Here is a 22,340-nt window from a genome sequence, read left to right as displayed (position 1 = left end):
AATCAGGAGTCGGCCTGCCACTGGCTGTGTCATCATGATTCAATCTCTCCTTCTGTCTGCACATCCGTTTCTATGGTGATGACTCTCCGTATGGATGCTTGGCCTCTGATTACTCAGGAATCTCCGTGCCGGCCCCACCCCGACAGACACACACACACACCAGACCCTGCCCCCCCCCCGCTCAGCTGTCCCAACACAACCCCACCCAAAGGGATGTCCCTCCTCCCTGCCCAGGGATCTCCCCCCCCCCCTCCCTCTCCACTCCCACAGTCCCCCCTCTCTGACTGCCTCAGCACCCAGACCCATGTCAAACCGTTGTGTGAGAGCATTCCTGCATGGCCTCCCTCTGTCCAGGGGGTGTCGGGGGAGGGTGTCCCCACGGGAGCTAACCTTTGACACCACCAACCCCGCCCAGGGGACTCTGGGGGGCTGGGAGCAGACTGCTCTGTCAGCACCTTGGAGCCTGCTAATATTGATCTCAACCCCCTGTACCTGGAGAGGGGTGTGTGTGTGTGTGTGTGTGTGTGTGTGTATGTGTGTGTGTGTGTGGGGGGGGGGGGCGGGGGGCGAGGGGGGAGAAGCCCTTGTAATAAAACCTGCTGGTTCTAGACTCTACATGCACAGAGCTTCTCTGGAAGAGCCCTACTCAACCCCCGCCATTATCAATACCCAACGCTCTGACCATCCCTAATACATACAACAAGCTACAAGCCATAGCTACAAGCTACCTCTACAGTGTATATGTGGCCTGGTTAAATATTGGTTTAAATTCAGACCAGGGGGGCAGGGTATTGACTGACTGATAGGGCTAGCCTATTTACGGGTGGCGCTTATCTTCATTTCATAGGCTAGAGTGTTGATCGCTGTTGGTGAATCGATTTCGGATCGAAGCTGCCGATTGGCCCGTTACCTAACAGATCCCCTGACCTTGTTGAGCTGGACAGCTGACCTGCCAGCCTGCCCTGCTCTAATGGAAAACCTGTTCAAGGTTCTTCCTGTCTTCCACAAGGCTGTCCTGACTCATCATTGATTCACTTAAACTCGGATCAATAAAGGAGGGGGCATTGACATATGACACTAGCCCCTAGCCCCTACTCCCTAGCCCCTACTCCCTAGCTCCTACTCCCTAGCCCCTACTCCCTAGCCCCTACTCCCTAGCTCCTACTCCCTAGCCTCTACTCCCTAGCTCCTACTCCCTAGCCCCTACTCCCTAGCCCCTACTCCCTAGCCCCTACTCCCTAGCCCCTACTCCCTAGCTCCTACTCCCTAGCTCCTACTCCCTACTCCCTAGCCCCTACTCCCTAGCTCCTACTCCCTAGCTCCTACTCCCTAGCTCCTACTCCCTAGCTCCTACTCCCTAGCCCCTACTCTCTAGCTCCTACTCCCTAGCCCCTACTCTCTAGCTCCAACTCCCTAGCCCCTACTCCCTAGCTCCTACTCCCTAGCCCCTACTCCCTAGCCCCTACTCCCTAGCCCCTACTCCCTAGCCCCTACTCCCTAGCCCCTACTCCCTAGCTCCTACTCCCTAGCCTCTACTCCCTAGCCCCTACTCCCTAGCCCCTACTCCCTAGCCCCTACTCCCTAGCCCCTACTCCCTAGCCCCTACTCCCTAGCCCCTACTCCCTAGCTCCTACTCCCTAGATCCTACTCCCTAGCCCCTAGTCCTTACTCCCTAGCTCCTACTCCCTAGCTCCTACTCCCTAGCTCCTACTCCCTAGCCCCTACTCCCTACCCCCTAGCCCTTAGCCCCTACTCCCTGGCCCCTATATTGACATTCTCATATACGCCGTTTTGCTGCTAACTGATAATGAAATGCTAAATGAGGATTGATCAGACAGGCCGAGTATATCATTGACTATTAATCAGAACAGCAGATTTCAGACCAAGATAAAGGCCCTCCATTGTAGACGGGTCTCCCGCAGGCCTCTCTGTGTCACAGGCTGTGCAGTGGGAAGCTCAGTACATGGTGAGGCCTGGAGCTTTGCTTTTCTCTAGCGTGCCTTGCCCCGTTCTGCTCACACAGCCATTAGCAGACAGCCATGTGATGGTGATGGGGAAAGCCTCAGGAGGTGTGTGTATGTATGTGCTTGCGTGCGTGCGTACGTGCATGCGCTGGCCCAGCCCCAGCCTGTCTTTCCTGTTGCCATGCGTCACATGCATGCTCAAACTATTCTAAAATGCCCTGTTCAGCCTGTGACGATGTCATCATCGCACTGTAAACAACTTCCTGGTTCTGACATTGATCGCCAGTCCGTTTCGAGGGCCGACGCTTTACAGTCTACAGGTGGACAAAGTGACACAGTGACATTTAGATTAGGGCTGCAACTAACGATTATTTTGGTAGTCGACTAATCTGTCGATTATTTTTTTGCTTAGTCGCGATTAGTCGTGTGGCTTTTCGCTGCGCGTAAATGGCGACGCAGAAGCATAAATCCGGCTTAACTAGCTATCTAACCTAACGTTACGCCAAGCTACAGCTGCTCACAGAGCTAGTTGATTGGCTAGCTAGCATTGCTGGCTAGACTACAGACAGCTCACGTTAGTAGGCTACGCTTGGCGCTGTTTATCTTACAGACAGCTCGCTGGTGGACTCAACATAATTGAAATAGCATTCACTTATCAAGCATCATTCATGATCATCCACCATGACTACCTGGTATTTTAATAGTGACCACCCCTCACTTCATTTCATCTCGCGTTCTCCTGGCTTCAACATGGAAAACCCCTGCTACGTAACGTTACATACAAGCGCCTCTGTCTGTCACACGCGTGCCACAGGGCAAATAATTTAATAGCACAAAAGCTCATAGCATGTACAGCCCTGTCCATGAGACGTTGTTTTCCAACATGTAACAGTAAAGCTAACATAAACATTACGACCCTAACAATATAACGTTAGCCAGTTGGCTAACAACGTTAGCTAAAACGTACCCAGCTGATTCTCGCATGGCTCCCGTAAAAAAAAAAAAAAAAAAAAAAAAAATCCCGCTTTTCAAATTTTTAAAATACGATTAGTCGACACTAAAATTCCACGTCGACGAGTTTTTATGATCGACGTCGTCGATTATGTCGACTAATCGTTGCAGCCCTAATTTAGATGTGTTCCTACATTCCACATCGTCACAAACATCCTGACGATCGTAATTATCCCACTTGTACCTGCTACGTTACCCTGTTTGTGCATACCTGTCGGCCTTAATAACGTCAGGTGGTCGGTACTAGGGTTGGGCGGTTCCCAATGTTTGATACCGTTGAACCGTCCCAACGCGGTGGGATTGAAAATTCAACACTCACCCGAGTACGAAGCGCAGAGCGTGTCAGAGCAGACGAGTGCCGTGAATCACGTCTCCTTCTGAGGCGAAGATGACATGACACACGATTATGATTACTTCTAAATAGTACGGTATAACCGTATACCGGTTTCACCGCCCAACCCTAGTCGGTACCTCAGATGGGAAGGCCTGTACGAGGTAGAGAACAGACAGACACACAGACACAACCCCTGTCCCCGTCTGCTGTGTTGAACGCCTGAACATCGATGACATGGCTGACATTCTTTCCACGGTTCCACACAGAGGTCGACCGTCACCATCGATCTCAGTCATCATTGGTTGTCAGCCTCGGCCTTAGGGTCTGTTCTGTTGAACTATGGCCCTCCAGAGAGGGGACTAGGGTCCTGAGGTGGACTAGGGTCCTGAGGGGGACTAGGGTCCTGAGCAGGACTAGGGTCCTGAACAGGACTAGGGGGACTAGGGTCCTGAGGGGGACTAGGGTCCTGAGGGGGACTAGGGTCCTGAGGTGGACTAGAAGGACTAGGGTCCTGAGGTGGACTAGAGGGACTAGGGTCCTGAGGGGGACTAGGGGGACTAGGATCCTTAGGGGGACTAGGGACCTGAGGTGGACTAGGGTCCTGAGGTGGACTAGGGTCCTGAGGGGGACTAGGGTCCTGAGAGAGGACTAGGGGGACTAGGGTCCTGAGGGGGACTAGGGGGACTAGGGTCCTGAGGTGAGACTAGGGTCCTTAGGGGGACTAGGGTCCTTAGGGGGACTAGGGTCCTGAGGTGGACTAGGGGGACTAGGGTCCTGAGGTGGACTAGGGGGACTAGGGTCCTGAGGGGGACTAGGGTGACTAGGATCCTGAGGGGGACTAGGGGGACTAGGATCCTTAGGGGGACTAGGGTCCTGAGGGGGACTAGAGGGACTAGGGTCCTGAGGTGGACTAGGGGGACTAGGGTCCTGAGGGGGACTAGGGTGACTAGGATCCTGAGGGGGACTAGGGGGACTAGGATCCTTAGGGGGACTAGGGTCCTGAGGGGGACTAGAGGGACTAGGGTCCTGAGGTGGACTAGGGGGACTAGGGTCCTGAGGGGGACTAGGGTCCTGAGGGGGACTAGAGGGACTAGGGTCCTGAGGGGGACTAGGGTCCTGAGGTGGACTAGGGGGACTAGGGTCCTGAGGTGGACTAGGGGGACTAGGGTCCTGAGGGGGACTAGGGGGACTAGGATCCTTAGGGGGACTAGGATCCTTAGGGGGACTAGGGTCCTGAGGGGGACTAGGGTCCTGAGGTGAGACTAGGGTCCTGAGGGGGACTAGGGGGACTAGGGTCCTGAGGTGATGTGTATGTAGGTATGTTACCTTCTTCTGTGACATTTGAAGGGTGAGCTGGTTCGCTGCAGGAATTACATGGGCGTGTTTCTTTGTGACGAGTAGTTGTCTTGTGTATTGTTCTGTAACACGGAGCCATGAGGCACTAATGGACTACCAGGATTTTGGGGCCGACGGTTTTGTTTCTCGTCTACGTGCCTGGCTGAGGCCGTACAGTGTCTGGTTTGGTTCAGTGGTCCGATAAGCACAGGATGCACAACATCTGCACTGCTATAACAAGGAGGCTCTCTCTCTCTCTCTCTCTCTGACAACTGGGCTGCTAGGCTAAGAACATCAAAGTCAACCCCCCCTCCCACCATACACCCACCCACCCACACACACACACACACCCCCACCCCCGCACACACCCACCCTCCCCCTGGGTTCTGCTCCAGGGTTCTGGTCTGGTGTCTTGAGCCGTGAATCCACTAGAACAGTGTTGCTGACTAGACGGTCGTTCGGGGCTAGGCTGTTGTTGTTCTGTCTGTGAGTCGGTCCATTGTCGGTGTTCTGTGCTGCGCTCCGGTCTTCCAGCTAGAAGCTTGGCCAGGCTTGAGAGGAGAGCGGAAGAACATAATGGCGTCATTCAGACTAGTCTCAGAAAGTTGTCTGCTAGAAAAAAAAGTCGTGACTAGGCACTGGCAGACAGAAGATGGTGGTTGGCTGCGTTGTGTCTCTCCCTGGGTGTCTGGTCTTACCGGCAGCAGCTCGGCCACACGATGGCCGTCAGCCAGTGAGTCACCCTAGTGTGGTGGCGGTGGGGGTGGTTGTGGTGGAGAAGGTGGTGGTGATGCTGGTGGTGGTGGCTTGTCATGTCAACCAACGCCGATACTGTATGCAGGGTTCCCACTGGTCCATGAAATCCTTGAATGTTTGTGAAAAAAAAATACATTCAAAAATGTTTTACTCAGCTCGTCAACTAGTAAATAAGTCTCTGTACACATTTCACAATATATTGTTTTGCTGTGCTGTGGTAGAGAAGGCAATCTAGTGTTCACACATTTAAGCCTCTTTTTTAAATTGTTGTCTGTGAGCGGATAGTTCCTATTATATAAATTCTCATCTAGATCTGTCTCAAACTATGCCGTGTTGGGTCCTTGAATTTGAGTTTCAGAAGGTGTGGGAACCCTGTGTATGAGTATCACCATGGCATATTTAGATGACGACAACTGTCTTCGGAGTTGGCGAAAGCACATGCAGATCTGGAACTGTGTGTGTGTGTGTGTGTGTGTGTGTGTGTGTGTGTGAGTGTGTGTGCGTGTGTCAGAATCAGAATCACTTTTATTAGGCTATGTTTAAGTAGCTCCAAGTACACAAGAGTCACATTCTTTGTCTTTTGGTTCCTCAACATTGGCATTGCAGCATTCAGACACAAAATCACAATAATACGTCAAATAAGTAATACAAAAGTAATAAAGTGTGTGTGTGTGTGTGTGTGTGTGTGTGTGTGTGTACCCCTGACTCAGCTCTGGAGAGAATATATGGTATGTGCTGTCAGGAGGCTGATGAAGACGATCAACATCCTGGCATTGTTCAGACGTTTAATTGACCAGATGTTACCGTGCGTGTCACTGACTGACTGCGTGCATGTGTGTGCATGTGTGTGCGAGTGTGTGCTTGTGTGTGTTTGTGTGTGTGGTTTTGAAGGCAGGGAGGGGTTCGTTAGCTCTGCTCCATGTTGTTGTTGACATCTGGAGTTGATAAGAGAAAAGGGCTTTCTGGAGCGTCCTATCAGGTTCTGGTGTTGGTGTTAGACATCCATCAGGTTCTGGTGTTGGTGTTAGACATCTATCAGGTTCTGGTGTTGGTGTTAGACGTCTATCAGGTTCTGGTGTTGGACATCTATCAGGTTCTGGTGTTGGTGTTAGACGTCTATCAGGTTCTGGTGTTGGTGTTAGACGTCTATCCGGTTCTGGTGTTGGTGTTAGACGTCTATCAGGTTCTGGTGTTAGACATCTATCAGGTTCTGGTGTTGGTGTTAGACATCTATCAGGTTCTGGTGTTGGTGTTAGACGTCTATCAGGTTCTGGTGTTGGTGTTAGACGTCTATCAGGTTCTGGTGTTGGTGTTAGACGTCTATCAGGTTCTGGTGTTAGACATCGATCAGGTTCTGGTGTTAGACGTCTATCAGGTTCTGGTGTTGGTGTTGGACATCTATCAGGTTCTGGTGTTGGTGTTAGACGTCTATCAGGTTCTGGTGTTAGACATCGTTCAGGTTCTGGTGTTAGACGTCTATCAGGTTCTGGTGTTGGTGTTGGACATCTATCAGGTTCTGGTGTTAGACATCGATCAGGTTCTGGTGTTAGACGTCTATCAGGTTCTGGTGTTGGTGTTGGACATCTATCAGGTTCTGGTGTTGGTGTTGGACATCTATCAGGTTCTGGTGTTGGTGATCAATGTTGGTCATCAAAAAAAAAGGGACTGTGTGTCATCTAGTTGTGTAGTAATGTGTTTTTAGCATGTTCATGTTCTTTCAGCATGTTGTGATGAGCTTAACATGCAGAGCAGCTAGCTAGCTAACGCCATGTTCTTAGCCAGCTGTTAGCCAGCTAGCTAGCGTGTTGGAGCACAGTCAAGATTGCCATTAGACAGTGGCGGGCGGTGCATTTCACACCTAGGCCTTCAGTGATGTCCGACACATTCCTACCTGAATTATTCTACCTCTTAATACCATCGTTATGACGCCATGGCTCTAGAAACTAGACAGAAACACAGTATAACCGGGCGTTGCATCACCTTAACATAGTCAGACAAGTACAACAGAGTTATATTAATATTTCCGAAGCATTTTTAATCAATAAATCCGCATTTACAATGAAGAGTGTTAAACTAACATCTTTAAGATCGCTACATTACCCACGTCTGTCGTCTCGTCCACCATAATAGCGACAAAGGGTGCCTTTTTAATCTCCATTTTGATCTCTTCTTCCATCACTTCAGCAATAGCAAAAATCAGGTCGTTTTGTATTTTGCCTGACGTCCCAGTAAACACTTTGTTTGTGGACAGGTGGTAATGTAAATCTGGGTTGTTTTCAGCCAGAAAAGAAAGAAGCTCAACGTAGTTTCCTTTGTTTGTGGACTTGGCGCTTTCATTGTGTCCCCTAAATGAAAGTTATTGTTTACCCAAAAACAGGACACAATCGATCAGTATTATCGATCAGTCAACGAAAGCTTTCGTTGTGAGGCTCCGTTTCCCTGCGCACTTTCAAAAGTTTCACATCTACCGGCATAGTTCCGCATCTCAATAGTGAATATCAATAGTGCGTATCAATAGTGCGTAGCAATAGTGCGTATCCAATCAAAAGACGTGCTGGGTGCTGACATCATTGAGCCTTACAGCAGGCGCCGTTGTTGCTTATGCTCGCATCTACGTAGGTTTACTAGGAACGCCACATGTTTTCTCGTTCCAACGTTAAGTTACAGGTCGAATCCGCAGCACCGTTTAATGTGAAGGCGGGCAGATTTTTGAGCCCCCTAGCAACACATTTTGATTGGATAAAAGCTCTAACATAAAGGCCAGCCCTCCAAATCTCAATCGGAGACTGGAAGCAGCGCAACCAAGAGGAAAGCTATGAAATGAAGAGAATAGACTATGGGGAATCATTAATACATATTTGTGGAAAATATATATTAAAATAAAATGTATATTCTGATGATGTTTAGGCCAGCAGAGAAGGCCTTGCTGGCCCTGACGGCACACCACTGCCATTAGATCATTTAATTACCATTAGACTAATTAAATTGCCATTGGACAGTTATTTCATAATTGTTACAGGCTTACTTGTGAGTTGTGCTTTAAGGTTATCTTAACTGCAACCATGTTCTCAGAACGCTGTCCTACGTGGGCGCTAACGGTTGTTGTTATAGGCTTGTAAGTAAGTAAAATGTATTTCTATAGCACCTTTCCCAGACCAGGGGTCACAAAGTGCTTTACATATATAAGAACATAATAAAAGAGCAAAAGTTACAACTACAAGTAGCCTAACAAACAACAAGTGTACAACAATATCAACAGGACACAGAAAGACAGGCTTTTGGGGTTAGCCAAAAGCCTGTCTATACTGGACAGTCTTTAGCTGTTTTTTTAAAAGCCTCGACCGAGGCCGCTGTGTGACAGGCCGCTGTGTTCCACCCAGGGTCTCCCACTTGGAAAGGCCCCGGGCGTCTACCGTTAGGCCGAGAGGACGTCCTCAAAGTCTCAGGGGTGACGCGTGAGTTGACGACCACATCCGCTGCTCAGGCTCGGCCGTGGACGTCAGTAGTCTGTCTAGCCCCCCTCAGACTCATCGGGAGGGCTCTGGTTGTCTGTCTGTCTAGCTGCCTGCCGCTGATCGACACAAAGACGTCCGATTATCTCAAGTGGTTCTCGTTAGGCTCGGTTAGTCGTAAACGCACGTGATACTGGAGGTGTCGGCGCACTCTTCATGCTGACTCTGTCGGTTTTCAGCAGGCGGGACAGGTGTGCGTGTGCGTGTGCGTGTGTGTGTGTGCGTGTGTGTGTGCGTGTGTCGTCCTATGGGCTACGTCATTGATGTCAGTCATAACACCTTAGAGACACCAGGGATGACTGTCTGTTTGGCAGCAATCGGAGTACTGTAGATCCATCACATCAGGTGGGGTGTTCCTGGAAGGAGGGAGGGAGGTGATGTGAATCAACCTGTGTACTGGACACACCCTGTCTTCCTATGACTCACCTGTCCCGTCCTGCAACAGGCTATTAGAAGAGGTGTGGTTCCTGACTGGTGGCTGCACGCTCCTGTCCTCTGGCTGTGTGTGTGTGTGTGTGTGTGTGTGTGTGTGTGTGTGTGTGTGTGTGTGTGTGTGTGCGCGTGTGTGCGCGTGTGTGTGTGTGTGCGCGTGTACACACTTCAGACCTCTCTGCCTCAGCTCGGGAGAGAATATACAGAACTGGAACCATGTGTGTACGTGTTCTGCTGGGAATCAACATGTTGTTGATATGCAAAACAAGGGTTTATGAAACCATGGGTGTGACGGGTGTGGGGCGGATAGGAAGGGATTAAAATATGGCATTATGGGTAAAGAAGGTATTAATGTCTGACATTTCGCTTTAGATTTGCAAACATGCAGATGCTTAACACCTCAAACACACACACACACACACACACACACACACACACACTCTCTCTCTCTCTCTTAATACCCGCTTTGAGCGCCAAGAGCTCGGAAATAAAAAGGATGTGAGCGAGACTTAGTTTCTCAAATGAAAATAAGGGAATCTCTCTGTCTGTCTGGCTATCAGCGTGGTGATTACTGCAAGCTGCTCTTTGAAACGTTGGATATTAATATAAAAAGATATCCCTCTTCCCCAGGAGTTTCCAGTCAGAGTAGAGTCTTTGTTCTAAGCCTTTGATATAAGCGAGAGAGAGGGGGAGAGGGAGGGAGGGAGGGAGAGACAGTGGAGAGAAGAGGACGCAATGGATGGAGGGATGGCTCTGCATCAAAGACCCTCCCTCTCTCCTTCCTGAGGATGAGTAGTGTGGGGGGAGTCCTGAAGCTGCATCACAACACGTCCAGCAGCTCTGCCCTCCACACACTGACTGGACACTACCTTCCTGCCCTCCACACACACTGACTGTACACTACCTTCCTGTCCGCTGTTCCAACTCCTGGTTCTGTTTCTGTGTGTTCTACTTTCTCTTGCTAGGTCCATGCTAACACGTGGCAAAACTGGCCTCTTGTACTGAGAGAAACACTATAGTGAGGCTAGCACGCACGCACGCACGCACGCACACACGCATGCACGCCCTCTCATCTCGTGTTGAGGAGAAGACCTGTCTGAGGGTGACTGATTGTGTTTGTTCTGTGCAAGGTTAACACAATACTTGTTTGCGTGTTTTGGAAACAGACCTCTGTTGCTGTGTGTGTGTGTGTGTGTGTGTGTGTGTGTGTGTGTGTGTGTGTGTGTGTGTGGGCAGTCACAGTGTATTGACTTCTCTCTCATCAGACTGGTTGGCAGAGAGCAGTAACCTTGAGTGAATAATTCACTCCAGAGAGTTTGTGTGAACGAACCCAAACAGACCGTCGCTTCGACCGCAGTCTGACCCAACTGGACCGCACGGTCGGCTCTCACACGTGACCGGGTCTCACCTTCCTGTGGCCTCTGAACGGGCTCCCCCTGGGGTCATGTCTAACCCTAACCCGGGCCAAGTTCTGGTGCTTCTGCTGGAGCGGACAGAAACTGGGTCCTGTTCATATAAAGCGATTGATAGGGTGGGGTGGGGAGGGGGGGGGGATGGGGTTGTGGTGGCCTAGTGGACTGTGAGTTGGACTGGTGATCAGAAGGTCATGAGTTCAAATCCCACCTGGGAACACCACCACTCGGTTGTATGTCCTTTTTAAGCCTTTGTAAGTACTTGAAGTTACTTTGGACTGAGTGTAGCTGTAAACTCTTTGAGCGCCGCTCCGTGTCTTGGCCGTGTCTCTGTCATGGCCGATAGGAGAGCGGTCCATATTTGGTGTGCAGTGCTGCCTCCTCCTCCTCCTCCTCCTCCTGGCCAGTGGGTTGTTAGCCTCACACACCCCAGATGAGATGGGGGGGGGGGTTGTAAGAAGGTTCCCAGCCAGGGGCACTGGGGGTAAATGGGGTACTGTAATGCTATGTTATTAGCCCCACTACACATTTACTAGTAGATCATGGAAACGAGAGCAATCTCTCTCTCTCTCTCTCTCTCTCTCTCCCTCTCTCTCTCCCTCAGTCTCTCTCTCTCTCTCTACCCAGCGTACTGCCCTACAAACATCCTGTCCAGCCAGCGTCGAACTGCCCATATCTCAGTCTCGTAAAAAAAAAAAAAAGTATTTCGACAGGCTTTCATCTTTCCCCTCTCTCTCCCCCTCCCTCCCTCCCTCTCTCTCTCTCTCTCCCTCTCCTGTATAAAAACAGCAGGAGTTGATGCTCCGTCTCCTGCCCTACGAGAAGCTCGCAGATACGAAGCACATGATTTACTCTCCCCTGCCCCACACCGTCTCCTCTTCAAAGGGAAAAAACCTCCCGCCATTTGTTTTGACTGGAGAAGAAGAAGCCGGGATGGTGGAAATCACTTTACTGTAGGGGTCTGACCAGGGAGGGAGGGAGGGAGGGAGGGGGAAAAAGGTGGAATACGTGAAAGAGAGAGAGATGAAAGAAGACAACTGTAGGTAGTAAGCTTTAAGGAGACGGTGTGTGTGGAAGAGGCAGTGTGTGAGGCTGGGTCGGAGCGAGAGATTCTGCTGACTGAACGGAGAGAGAGAGAGAGAGAGAGAGAGAGAGAAAACATGCACGGCTCTTCTGGGCAGTTATCAAGATTGATGACCCAGTTCCAACAGCTGTTGCTATTTGTTGGGAGTGATACCGCCCTGCCTGCTGTGTTAATGTGGATGAGCAGACTAGCTATCCCCTCTACCCCCTCCCCCCAGCTCCCCTGATCTCCTCTCATCCTGGGTAGAGGCCCTGGTCTAGGGTGCTCACTGATCCTGTGTGTTTGGAGAGAGGCCAGGCGTAGGTACTTCCACGGCTGCTGTGAAAGTGAAGTCTTCTCCTATAATCAACACAACCCCCCCCCTCCCCCGCCCCCCCTAAACCCCTTGAAGTGAAACATCTGCCTTCTGTATATGGTAGCCCATATATTTGGAAGTGTGTGTGTTTGAGTTTAGACTTAGTCGTTGTAATCTGCCGCCCCCTGACAAGCGTACGGGTCGGTCCATACGGCCTTATATGGAGGGGTGGGATACTGGGGGTGTACACATGAAGATAGACCTGACCTACACCTCTAGATGGGCATACGTGAAGAAGGTGTGTATGGTGTGTATGATGTGTGTATGATGTGTGTGTGTGTGTGTGTATGATGTGTGTGTGTGTGTGTGTGTGTGTGTGTGTGTGTGTGTGTGTGTGTGTGTGTGAATCTGTCAACTCTTGGTCCACGGGGAGGAGAGAGTAGGGGGGGGAGAGAATAATAATAATACATTAGACTTATATAGCGCTTTTCTAGACACTCAAAGACGCTTTACAAACTGAAAAGATCGAGCAGTAATAATAAAAAGAAACAAACAAACAAGAAAAAGAAGATGAAGAAGAAGAAGACAAGATGGAGAGGAGAGAGGGAGAAGGGAGGAAGAGAGCTTTGACTAGAGGCACTATTGAGTCTCCAATGACGATTCAACATCCAAACAGCGTTGGCCTACATTCTGACTTTCTGGCTGTTGCACTGTGTTTCCCTTACCGTCAGTCAACGGTTTTATTGATCATGTGCACAGGATACAGGATGTAAACCTTACAATGAAATGCTTACTTTGCGACTTCCTCTCGGCCGGTGGTGCAGATGACCAGCCTTAAGGCCGTCTCCTTCTCTGGGCTCTGCGCTGGCCTGTCAGGTGGTGCAAGGAAGGAAGTGTTTCTGCTCTGAACCTCCCCCGAGCATGTCCGTGAAAGAGGGGAGGCCGGCGGGAGGCAGGAATCAGAGGGACGGATTCATCGTCAAGTCACGAAACGGATGACGACGAACGCGTTTGATACGTGTGTTCCTTTACGTCTTTTTTTTTTTTTTACGATCAGCCCGATTCCTACCTCCACCAGCTTCCCCCGCAGTGAGTGACGCTGCTACGCACTCCCACAGAGCTAGCATCGGCCACAGAGGCCTCAGGGCCGGTCACAAGAGACAGGCTGAGGGAGGTGAATCGCCCTGTAGGGCCGCACTTCCCCAGGAACTTGGGTGTCTTTATCTGGGTCTCTTACCAGAGTGCTTTCACTGGCTAGCAGTGTTTTCCCATGAATTACCTAGACTGCGGTGCGCTCCCCCTCCCTGTGGGAGGGCTTATCAGAAACCGTCAGTTTTCATTGGCTGGGGGGCTACCCAGAACAGAAGGTTTTTTCATTGGCGGCGTTATCAGAACAGACGGTCTCTATTGGCCGGGAATTCCACTGGCGTGGCCCGGCCGGCCAGCTGTGATCACAGTCGTCGCCGGGGGCGACCGCCTCACACGGTCACGAGCGACGGGGGTCGACGTCGTCACACAAGACACGGTGAATGCCGCGAGGTATGAAGTGTGCGTGTTTGTCTTTTTATTTCGTCCACATGGGTCGTAGAGCGCGCCAACCGACGACACATGCGTCTGTTTAGTCTCGATGACGAACGCCCGGAGTGATTTAACTCCGTAGTGACATCGGCGACCACAGATATGAGGTTCTTCTTCGTCTACCGCAGCAGTATTTAGCTTTCCTCCTTCTCCCCCTGGGTAGAAAACAGCTGGTGCGGCTCCTCCGTTCAGCGTCCGTTAGTCTGACTGACGGACTGTGATTGACGGGTCCGCCTGGGATGGCCGTAAAGGGCCGCAAAGGGCCATAAAGGGCCGTTAAGCTCATTAGCTGGAGTGTGCTGTGTGTTTACTGTAGCGTGGACCGCAGTCGGTCACTACCGTGTTGACCAGGGGAGGTTGGCGGGGGTGGAAGTCGGAGGACGGAGAGAGAGAGAGAGAGGGAGAGGGAGAGACAGAGACCAGTGAGCTGGTATTTCTCTCTCGGGTGAGACGGATTGGTTGACAGTGTGGTGACATCTCCACACTGCGGGGGCAGGAAAGGAAGGAAGGTGTTTGAGCCACAGAGGATGTATGGGGACTGTAGAGTTACTGTTAAGTGTCCATGCTTGCCTACATGTCCAACAGTGGAGGCAGAGGTGGAGGAGGTAGAAATGGCGGAGGACGGGGCTCATTGGGATGCACGGAACGGGAACGAGGAACGGTGTCAGACGGCGTCCCGTGGCGTGACAAACGTTAACAGTTTGCGGCTCCTCTCCTCTCTTCCTGTATCCTCTCTCTCTCTCTCTCTCTCGCTCTCCCAGGTTGTCGTGGTGACAGTAGCTAACGCTCCCTAGACCCCCCCCAGGCCCAGCGCCGCCGTCATGGCGCCCCGTAAAAGAGGTGGGCGGGGCCTCTCGTTCATCTTCTGCTGCTTCAAGAGCAGCGACCACCCGGAGATCACCTACCGACTACGCCACGACAGCAACTTCACCCTGCAGACCATGGAGCCCTCCCTGCCCATGCCCCCCGCAGAGGAGCTGGACAACATGTTCTCTGAACTGGTGGTACGTACCTCCCTACCCTCCCCCCTCTGTCTCTCTCTCTCTCTCTCTCTCCTCCTCCCTGCCCATGCCCCATGCCGAGGAGCTGGACAGCATGTTCTCTGAACTGTTGGTACATACCTCTCTACCTCCTCCCCTCCCTCTATCTCTCTCTATCTCTCTCTCTCTCTCTCCCCTCTCTCTCTCTCTCTCTCTCTCTCTCCCCCCCCACCTTAGAGGATCTGGACAGCATGTTCTCTGAACTGGGCGGTACGCACCACCACTCTGTTGCCAGGCACCAGCCTCCGTTGCCAGGGGTCAGCTGGTGAGCTGGGCTGGGTGCTGGTCAGGTCAGCGTGTAGCCCGGAGGCTAGGCGCCCTGAGGAAGGACCCCGCGTGGCACTCAGGGTTTAGCGATGACGAGAAGCACGCTGAGCGATAGCGACAGCGAAAAAACTAAAACGGTTGCGTCGGACGTAAATGTTTTGGTTCGACTGTAGTTTATGACGCGATTACAGTCAAGTGGAGAGCGTGTTCTGGGCTGTGAAGTATGTTGCTGGGTTAATCACCTCCGAGGGGAGCGTGGACCGCTGCCATGTTGGAACGGTATCACGTAAACCTGCCAGGTCTGTGCTTGCTCTCTCTCCTCTCTCCTCTCCCTCTCTCCTCTCTCCCCTCCTTTCCACTCTCCCTCTCCTTTCCTCTCCTCTCCTCTCCTCTCCTTTCCTCTCTCCCTTCCCCTCCTCTCCTCTCCCTCTCCTTTCCTCTCCCTCTGTCCCGCCTCTCCTCTCCCTCTCCTCTCTCCCCTCCCCTCCTCTTCTCTCCTTTCCTCTCTCCCCTCCCCTCCTCTCCTCTCCTCCTGGCTCTAAAACATGTGACTCGTCAGCACATGATGAGGAGTGTTTTTTATTTTTTGTCTTCCCGTTTGATCGAAGAAACGTGTTTGCTCAAAGCGCTCGGCTCCGTCAGGGCGTCCTGACAGCCCTGGATGATGAACGGCGGGGTTGTCTCTGGGAGCCCCGGGGCCTGCCGGAGATCTGGCAGCCTGCGACACACGTGGCCGGCAGGTTAGGTCAGCTCGCCGCCTCCGAAACGCGTCGGAGAGGAGAGGCAGAGGAAACGTTCAGGCTGAGGACCTAACCCTATCCTTCTGTCCTGTTCCGTTACGTTCTGTCGTGTTCTAGTGAATTCCGCTGACTGACGCTGGCCTGGTTGACACGCTCTCTCTGTGACCTCCTTGTTTTGTTCACCCCTAATGATCCATTAAAGGGCTTTTGCAAGACCCAGGGGGGGGTCACACGTGTGTGTGTGTGTGTGTGTGTGTGTGTGTGTGAGGACCACCGGTGTGTGACTGTCCCCTGTCCCTCCTCACTCACCCCAACATACCAGCAGCGCATCTTCGGTTGGGCCCCTGGAAGGGCTGCACGTGCTCAGTCCCCCCCCCCCCCCCCCCCCCCCGGGTGTGACAGCCCTCCTGCAGAGAACAGCGCCTGTAGTCTTTGTCTTCTAAACAGGGGACCTCTCACAATGGACCAAAGCAGAGATGTCAAACAGTGTCAGCCTGACCAGGAGAGCTGGTTTAAAACAGCCCTCCCTACGGCCTGGTTTCTCACTAGGATCTAGCTGCTTAAACAGCCTCGCTACCGCCTGGCTGTGGCTCGTGTGTCAACGGCTGTTGTTGCCAAGTGTCCAATTAATTCAACTCACTGAGTGGAGGGAGAGAGGGAGAGATGGAGGGAGAGAGAGGGAGAGAGGGAGGGGGAGAGAGGGAGGGAGGGAGAGAGGGAAAGAGGGAGGGAGGGAGAGGGAAAGAGAGAGAGAGAGAGGGAGGGAGGGAGAGGGAAAGAGAGAGAGGGAGGGAGGGAGGGAGGGAGAGGAACAGAGAGGAACAGAGAGAGGGAAAGGTAGAGGGAAAGAGAGGGAAAGGGAGGGAGGGATGGAGAGGGAGAGGGAAAGAGAGAGGGAAAGGGAGGGAGGGAGGGTGGGAGAGAGGGAGAGGGAGAGAGAGAATTGTGAGGTAGATAGATAGAGAAGTCGGGGGAGGAGGGTGAAGGTTACGGAATCCTTTGTTTCGTTATGTTCTTTGAAGTTATTCGCTCCATCGCTTCAAAGGTCGGTTGTAGTTTTTTTCCGAACCCGCCAGAAAAGAGAAGAGGAGAGTACTGGGAGATCCAACGGACCTCTTGGCTGTCGATGAAACTACTGAGGAAGAAACTACTGAGGATGAAACTGAAGTGTCCTTTCCCCCCCCCTCCTCCAGGGACACTCCTGACTACACACACACGCACACACACACACACACACACAAACACACACACACACACACACACAAACACACACACACACACACACACGCGTGATCTGAAAGCCCCCCCCCCCCCCCCCCCCGCCGAGTGGAAATCAGAGATCTCCAATTGATTTTTGGAATCCCGGACCTGGTGTAGCGGAGGTGATTTGGTCTCCCGCTCTAGTGACGAGGTAGCCCTGCCTGAGACCTACGACCCCCTGGTAGACGACTGGCATCTTCCACATGGTTCATACCCCCCCGACTGTCACACTAGGTAGAAAAATTGGAGGACAGGTTTCAACCTCCACCGGCCTCCCCTGGCCTGTGTGTGTGTGTGTGTGTGTGTGTGTGTGTGTGTGTGTGTGTGTGTGTGTGTGTGTGTGTGTAGAGAGAGATGGGGCATCTGGTGGTGACGTTGTCTCTGTGGTATGCTGCTGGTTTGCACACCGGCCCTCTCTGCCTCACACTGTACACGGCTTTACATTAGTAACGCTCACACTCGTGCTCTCTCTCTGTTTTATACACAACACACACGCACAGACTCACTCTCATTATCTCTGTTTTATACACAAACACACACACACACACACACACACACACACACACACACACACTTTCTCTCCATCTTTTTCTCTCTCACACTCTCTGTTTTATTATACATACACACACACACACACACACACACACACTCACTCACTCATCTTCTTCTCTCTCTCTCTCTCTGGTATGCATGTTCGGTCCCACACTGGCTTTCTGTTTTAGCTGTTTCAGTGTGGATGGTTTTGTATTAGTTCTGCTCACGCTCTCCCTCCCTCCCTCCCTCCCTCCCTCCTTCCCCCCCCTCCCTCTGGTATGCACGTTTACGCTGGCTTAGCAGCTCTGCTAGAACGGTTTCATGTCGGACACATTTCGTGCTGCGGGGTCGGTCAAGGGTTTTATCCTCCTCCTTCCTCCTTCTCTCCCTCCCTCCCTCCCTCCGTTCTTCTCTCCTCCTCTCTTCCCTCTGTTCTCCTCTCCTCCTCCCCCCCCAGTCCTCCCATCACTGTTCTGTATAAACGGAGGCCCTGGTCTGGTGTGGCAGGCTAGAACCACCACCTGACATGGATCAGCGTGCTCCCACACATCTGCTCCCAGGGTGCACCAGTCAGACCAGGAATGCCAGGAGAGTTCTCTGCCCACCCCAAAAACAACCCAGTTCATTTGATACTCTCTTGACAGCCCTTTTAAAAAAAGACGCTTTTTCATCTGGTTCTATTGATATCGAAGTGATTTTTTGGGGCAGTACCACTCGTAGAGTTTTTTTTCCATTTTATTGGACAGATACAGTGAAGACAGACAGGAAAGTAAGGGGAAGCAGGGAGAGAGAGAGAGTACATGTCAGCAGGGCATGGCCACGGATTCCAACCCATGCCGACATGGGCATAATGTGTGCGCTGTAGACCACCGTGCTAGACCACTGGACCACCCCTGACCACGGTTCTATTGATGTTGATAATAGTCTGTGCACTGGCGGACTCAGGGGGGGGGGCAGGGGGGGCGACAGGGAGGACGTGTCCTATTGGTGCCCCTCCAATGGTCTAAACTTGACCATGTGCCCCCACCGTTGAAAAACGTCGCACTAAAGTGCCCTTTTGAGTGACAAAATGAGAGGACGTGCCCTACTGGCTGCCCTTCCAATGGTCTAAACTTGACCATGTGCACTGATGGGGGTCCCATGTTGTGCAGTAGGTGCCCTTTTTTTCTTTTCGCTCCTGCCCTTCAAACAGCCTGAGTCCGCCACTGAGTCTGTGTGGGACTGGGTATGGAAGCTCTGGATCCGCTTCCGTCTCCAGTTGGATCAGTCTTCCTCATCTAACCACGAGTCTCACCCAAAAAAAAACAGACAGCTGGCAGTCACTATGTGGGGGAAACCCCGCGTTTGTCAATCGGTGTTTTGTGAGCTTGTCGCCGTCAAGCCCCCGGGGTCGCTACGGGACGACGTCCATATAAGGAGCCGGGGCCGGTGATGTCACCCCTGGTAGAGCTGGACGGTGTTGTTCATCTGAACGCCTGGAGGCAGGAAGCAGGAAGTCTCCTAGTCGGTCGTTGACGTGACGGTCACGGGAGAGTTGAAGGGATAGTCAGGTTCTCCACACTCCTATCGCCCCCCCCCCCCCCCCACACACACACAGGTTGACTTTGCAGCTGCTACACCAGACAGTGGCTGAATCTTTAACGCCAAATCTGTGTTGTCCCTCAAGTCATTGTGTTCTCTCTCTTGTGTTCTCTCTCTCTCTTGTGTTCTCTCTCTCTCTTGTGTTCTCTCTCTCTCTCTTGTGTTCTCTCTCTCTCTCTTGTGTTCTCTCTCTCTCTTGTGTTCTCTCTCTCTCTCTCGGCGGGGAGGAGAGACTTGATGTTTTGTGTGGTGTCAGACGTGCAGTGTGTGATGTACGATGTGAGTGTTCTAACGCTGTCCTCTGTGACCCTTGTGTGTGTGTGTGTGTGTGTGTGTGTGTGTGTGTGTGTGTTTGTGTGTGTGTGTGTGTGTAGGATGAGCTGGACCTGTCAGAGAAACACAGAGAGGCCATGTTCGCCCTTCCCGCTGAGAAGAAGTGGCAGATATACTGCAGCAAGAAGAAGGTGAGAGACGCCGTGTGTGTGTGTGTGTGTAGAAATATATCTACTACAGCAAGAAAAAGCTAACAACACTCCCTCCAGGAGTCCATGTAGCTTTGTGTGTTTGTCTTCGTGTGTGTGTGTGTGTGTGTGTGTGTGTGTGTGTGTGTGTGTGTGTGTGTGTGTGCGCGTGCGTGCGTGCATTAGCTACACTCTGTAAAGAGGAATGTGTGTGTGTGTGTGTGTGTGTGTGTGTGTGTGTGTGTGTGTGTGTATTTGATTAGCTACACTCTATAAAAAGGGGATTTCTGCTGGTGTGTGTTTGGGAACTATTTTCATCTCAGTTGAAAGGAGCTGGCTGGTTGTGCAGCTGGGGAGAGAGAGAGGAGGGATAGAGTGAGAGGGGGGAGGGAGGGAAAGGGAGAGAGAGAGGGAGAGAGAGAGAGAGAGAGAGAGAGAGAGAATGAATCAGTCCTCACTGTGGGAGGGAGGGAGGGAGAGAGGGAGAGAGGGAGAGAGGGAGAGAGAATCAGTCCTCACTGTGTGAGAAAGAGTTCTTTTATCACAACTGCCAGACAAAACACTGTCCCCACCCCTTTCCCTCAACACACACACACCCTCCACCCTTGTCAGTGCCCCCTTAGCTACCATGTTTCCTCAGTGTTGTAACTGACCTACTAAGAGGGCCTGGGTTCCAGTAGCAGTGGATCAGTCACCAGTGGGGAGATGTGGCAGGGCCAGAGACACGCTGCGCTCCAGTAGTGGATTAGTCACCAGTGGGGAGAGGGTGGGGAGAGAAGAGAGAGAGGGTGGGTAGAGAAGAGAGAGCCTCTCAGTAGAAGTCTATTAGATGTGGCAGGTCAGTGATACATGTCACGAGTGGCCCCTACTAGCCACTGACCTCATTCCTGTTGACCCTCCACCAGCCCCTGTCAACAGCCCCGGGAGAGAGCTGTGTAATGAGAGGGTGTGTGTGTGCGTGCCTGTGTGTGTGTTCTGTAGTATCTCACCCATGCCTGTGTGTGCGCTTGCTTGCGTGTGTGCACGTGTGTGTGTATCTCACCCCTGTGTGTGTGTGTGTATCTCACCCCTGTCTCTATGTGTGTGTGTGTGTGTATCACACCCCTGTGTGTGTGTGTGTGTGTGTGTGTGTGTGTGTATATCTCACCCCTGTCTATGTGTGTGTGTGTTACAGGAGCAAGAGGAGAACAAGGGAGCTACAAGCTGGCCAGAGTTCTACATCGACCAGCTCAACTCCATGGCTGCTGTAAGCTGCCCCCCCCATCCCCCCTGTCTGCCCCCTCACTGCCCCCTGTCTGCCCCCTCACTCCCTCACATACCTGCCTCGTGGGCAGCGGAGGCTGGCAGAGGGAGTCATCGGAGGACGGGCTAGTTGTCATTCATGGAACGAACAAGGCCGTCCTCTGATTTCTACCTCCGCCAGCCTCCCCTGCTACCTACCTACCTACCTACCTACCTACCCACCTACATACCTACCTACCTAGCTACCTACCTACCTACCTACCCATCTACCTACCTACCCACCTACCTACCTATCTATCTATCTATCTATCTACCTACCTACCTACCTATCTACCTATCTACCTACCTACCTATCTACCTACCCACCTACCTACCTACCTACCTACCTACCATGCAACCTCATCAAATACCTGTTCAAGTGGTTATTGCCTACCATGCAGATATAGAAACAAGCAAACAAGAAAATACAAACCGTCAGACAAGCGTGGGCCGTGCAGAGCCATGTGACTGTGGTTGTCTGGCCCCTCCGTAGACCCTGGGTTTAACAGGCCGTACCTCTCCTTGTAAAAGCTACGGGTTTAGAACTGAACCTGGGACACATTACAGTGAATTAGGGAGTAATATCTCTGAGTTTTATAGTTGAGCCTTGAGGGGGGGAATGTGTGTGTGTGTGCGTGTGTGTGTTTATATAATGCTGCATATTTACCACAGCTGTTAACAACTGTAGAACTCTCAGGAACGCCACACTCCATTTATGATGTCGAGGCTTCTACAGACTCGCTGCATCACTTGTGCAACTCGTCCGCGGTTCAACACTGTCGCAAGGCCTCGTATTTCTGCGTAGCCTAGGCGTTGTGCAGCCGGCGCCACAGTGGTGTCATTACACTTCTGTACACACATCTGGTGGCTTTCATATCACAGATGACATCATTTAACGGCGGAGAACCATGCCGTCAAAGTAGGGTCGCAGAAGGCAGACTGCGCTGTAGGCTAGTGGCTAGTTCGCAAACAAAGCTAACGAGCTACCTAGTAAACAGAAGCTGCCTGTGTTTACCTCAGGATAGTTCTTCAGCTGCAGCTCTACTTTTCTATGTTTTCTCCAGCTTTTTATTCGCACAAACCCCGTCCCAAATCTTCTTCCATTACGGAACTACTACTTCAGCTCCGCCTCCGTTTCCCTAGCCGACCAATCAATGGTCTGCAACGTCGACAAATGGAGAAAGGGGCACGACACCCTGTACCACCTCCTATGCGACAGTTGGGTGACCTTCGCGACCCTACGCAGACCCCGGGTTGCGTTGTTGTCGATGAAGTGAGAATCGGCCTTTAGGTTGGACACAGATGAAGGCCTTTAGGTTGGACACAGATGAAGTCCTTTAGGTTGGACACAGGTGAAGTCCTTTAGGTGGGACACAGGTGAAGTCCTTTAGGTTGGACACAGGTGAAGTCCTTTAGGTTGGACACAGATGAAGTCCTTTAGGTGGGACACAGGTGAAGTCCTT

General features: G+C 51.9%; 1 protein-coding gene across 2 annotated transcripts in view; it reads left to right on the top strand.

Annotated features, from left to right (window-relative positions):
- The window catches only part of daam1a (dishevelled associated activator of morphogenesis 1a), a 72,060-nt gene that overhangs the window by 16,331 nt on the left and 33,389 nt on the right, over positions 1-22,340 (top strand). For both annotated transcript variants that reach the window (XM_080550202.1, XM_080550201.1), the window contains exons 2-4: positions 14,475-14,717; positions 19,510-19,599; positions 20,771-20,842. In XM_080550202.1, coding sequence (XP_080406328.1) covers positions 14,535-14,717; positions 19,510-19,599; positions 20,771-20,842 — 345 coding nt within the window. In that variant the 5' untranslated portion in view covers positions 14,475-14,534. The remainder of the gene's footprint in view (positions 1-14,474; positions 14,718-19,509; positions 19,600-20,770; positions 20,843-22,340) is intronic.

The sequence above is a fragment of the Nansenia antarctica genome (genome assembly GCF_963989245.1).
Source record: "Nansenia antarctica genome assembly, chromosome: 1".
Lineage (NCBI taxonomy): Eukaryota > Metazoa > Chordata > Actinopteri > Argentiniformes > Microstomatidae > Nansenia > Nansenia antarctica.
The sequence above is the reverse complement of the archived record's forward strand: the minus strand, read 5'-3'. Positions and strand labels throughout refer to the sequence as shown.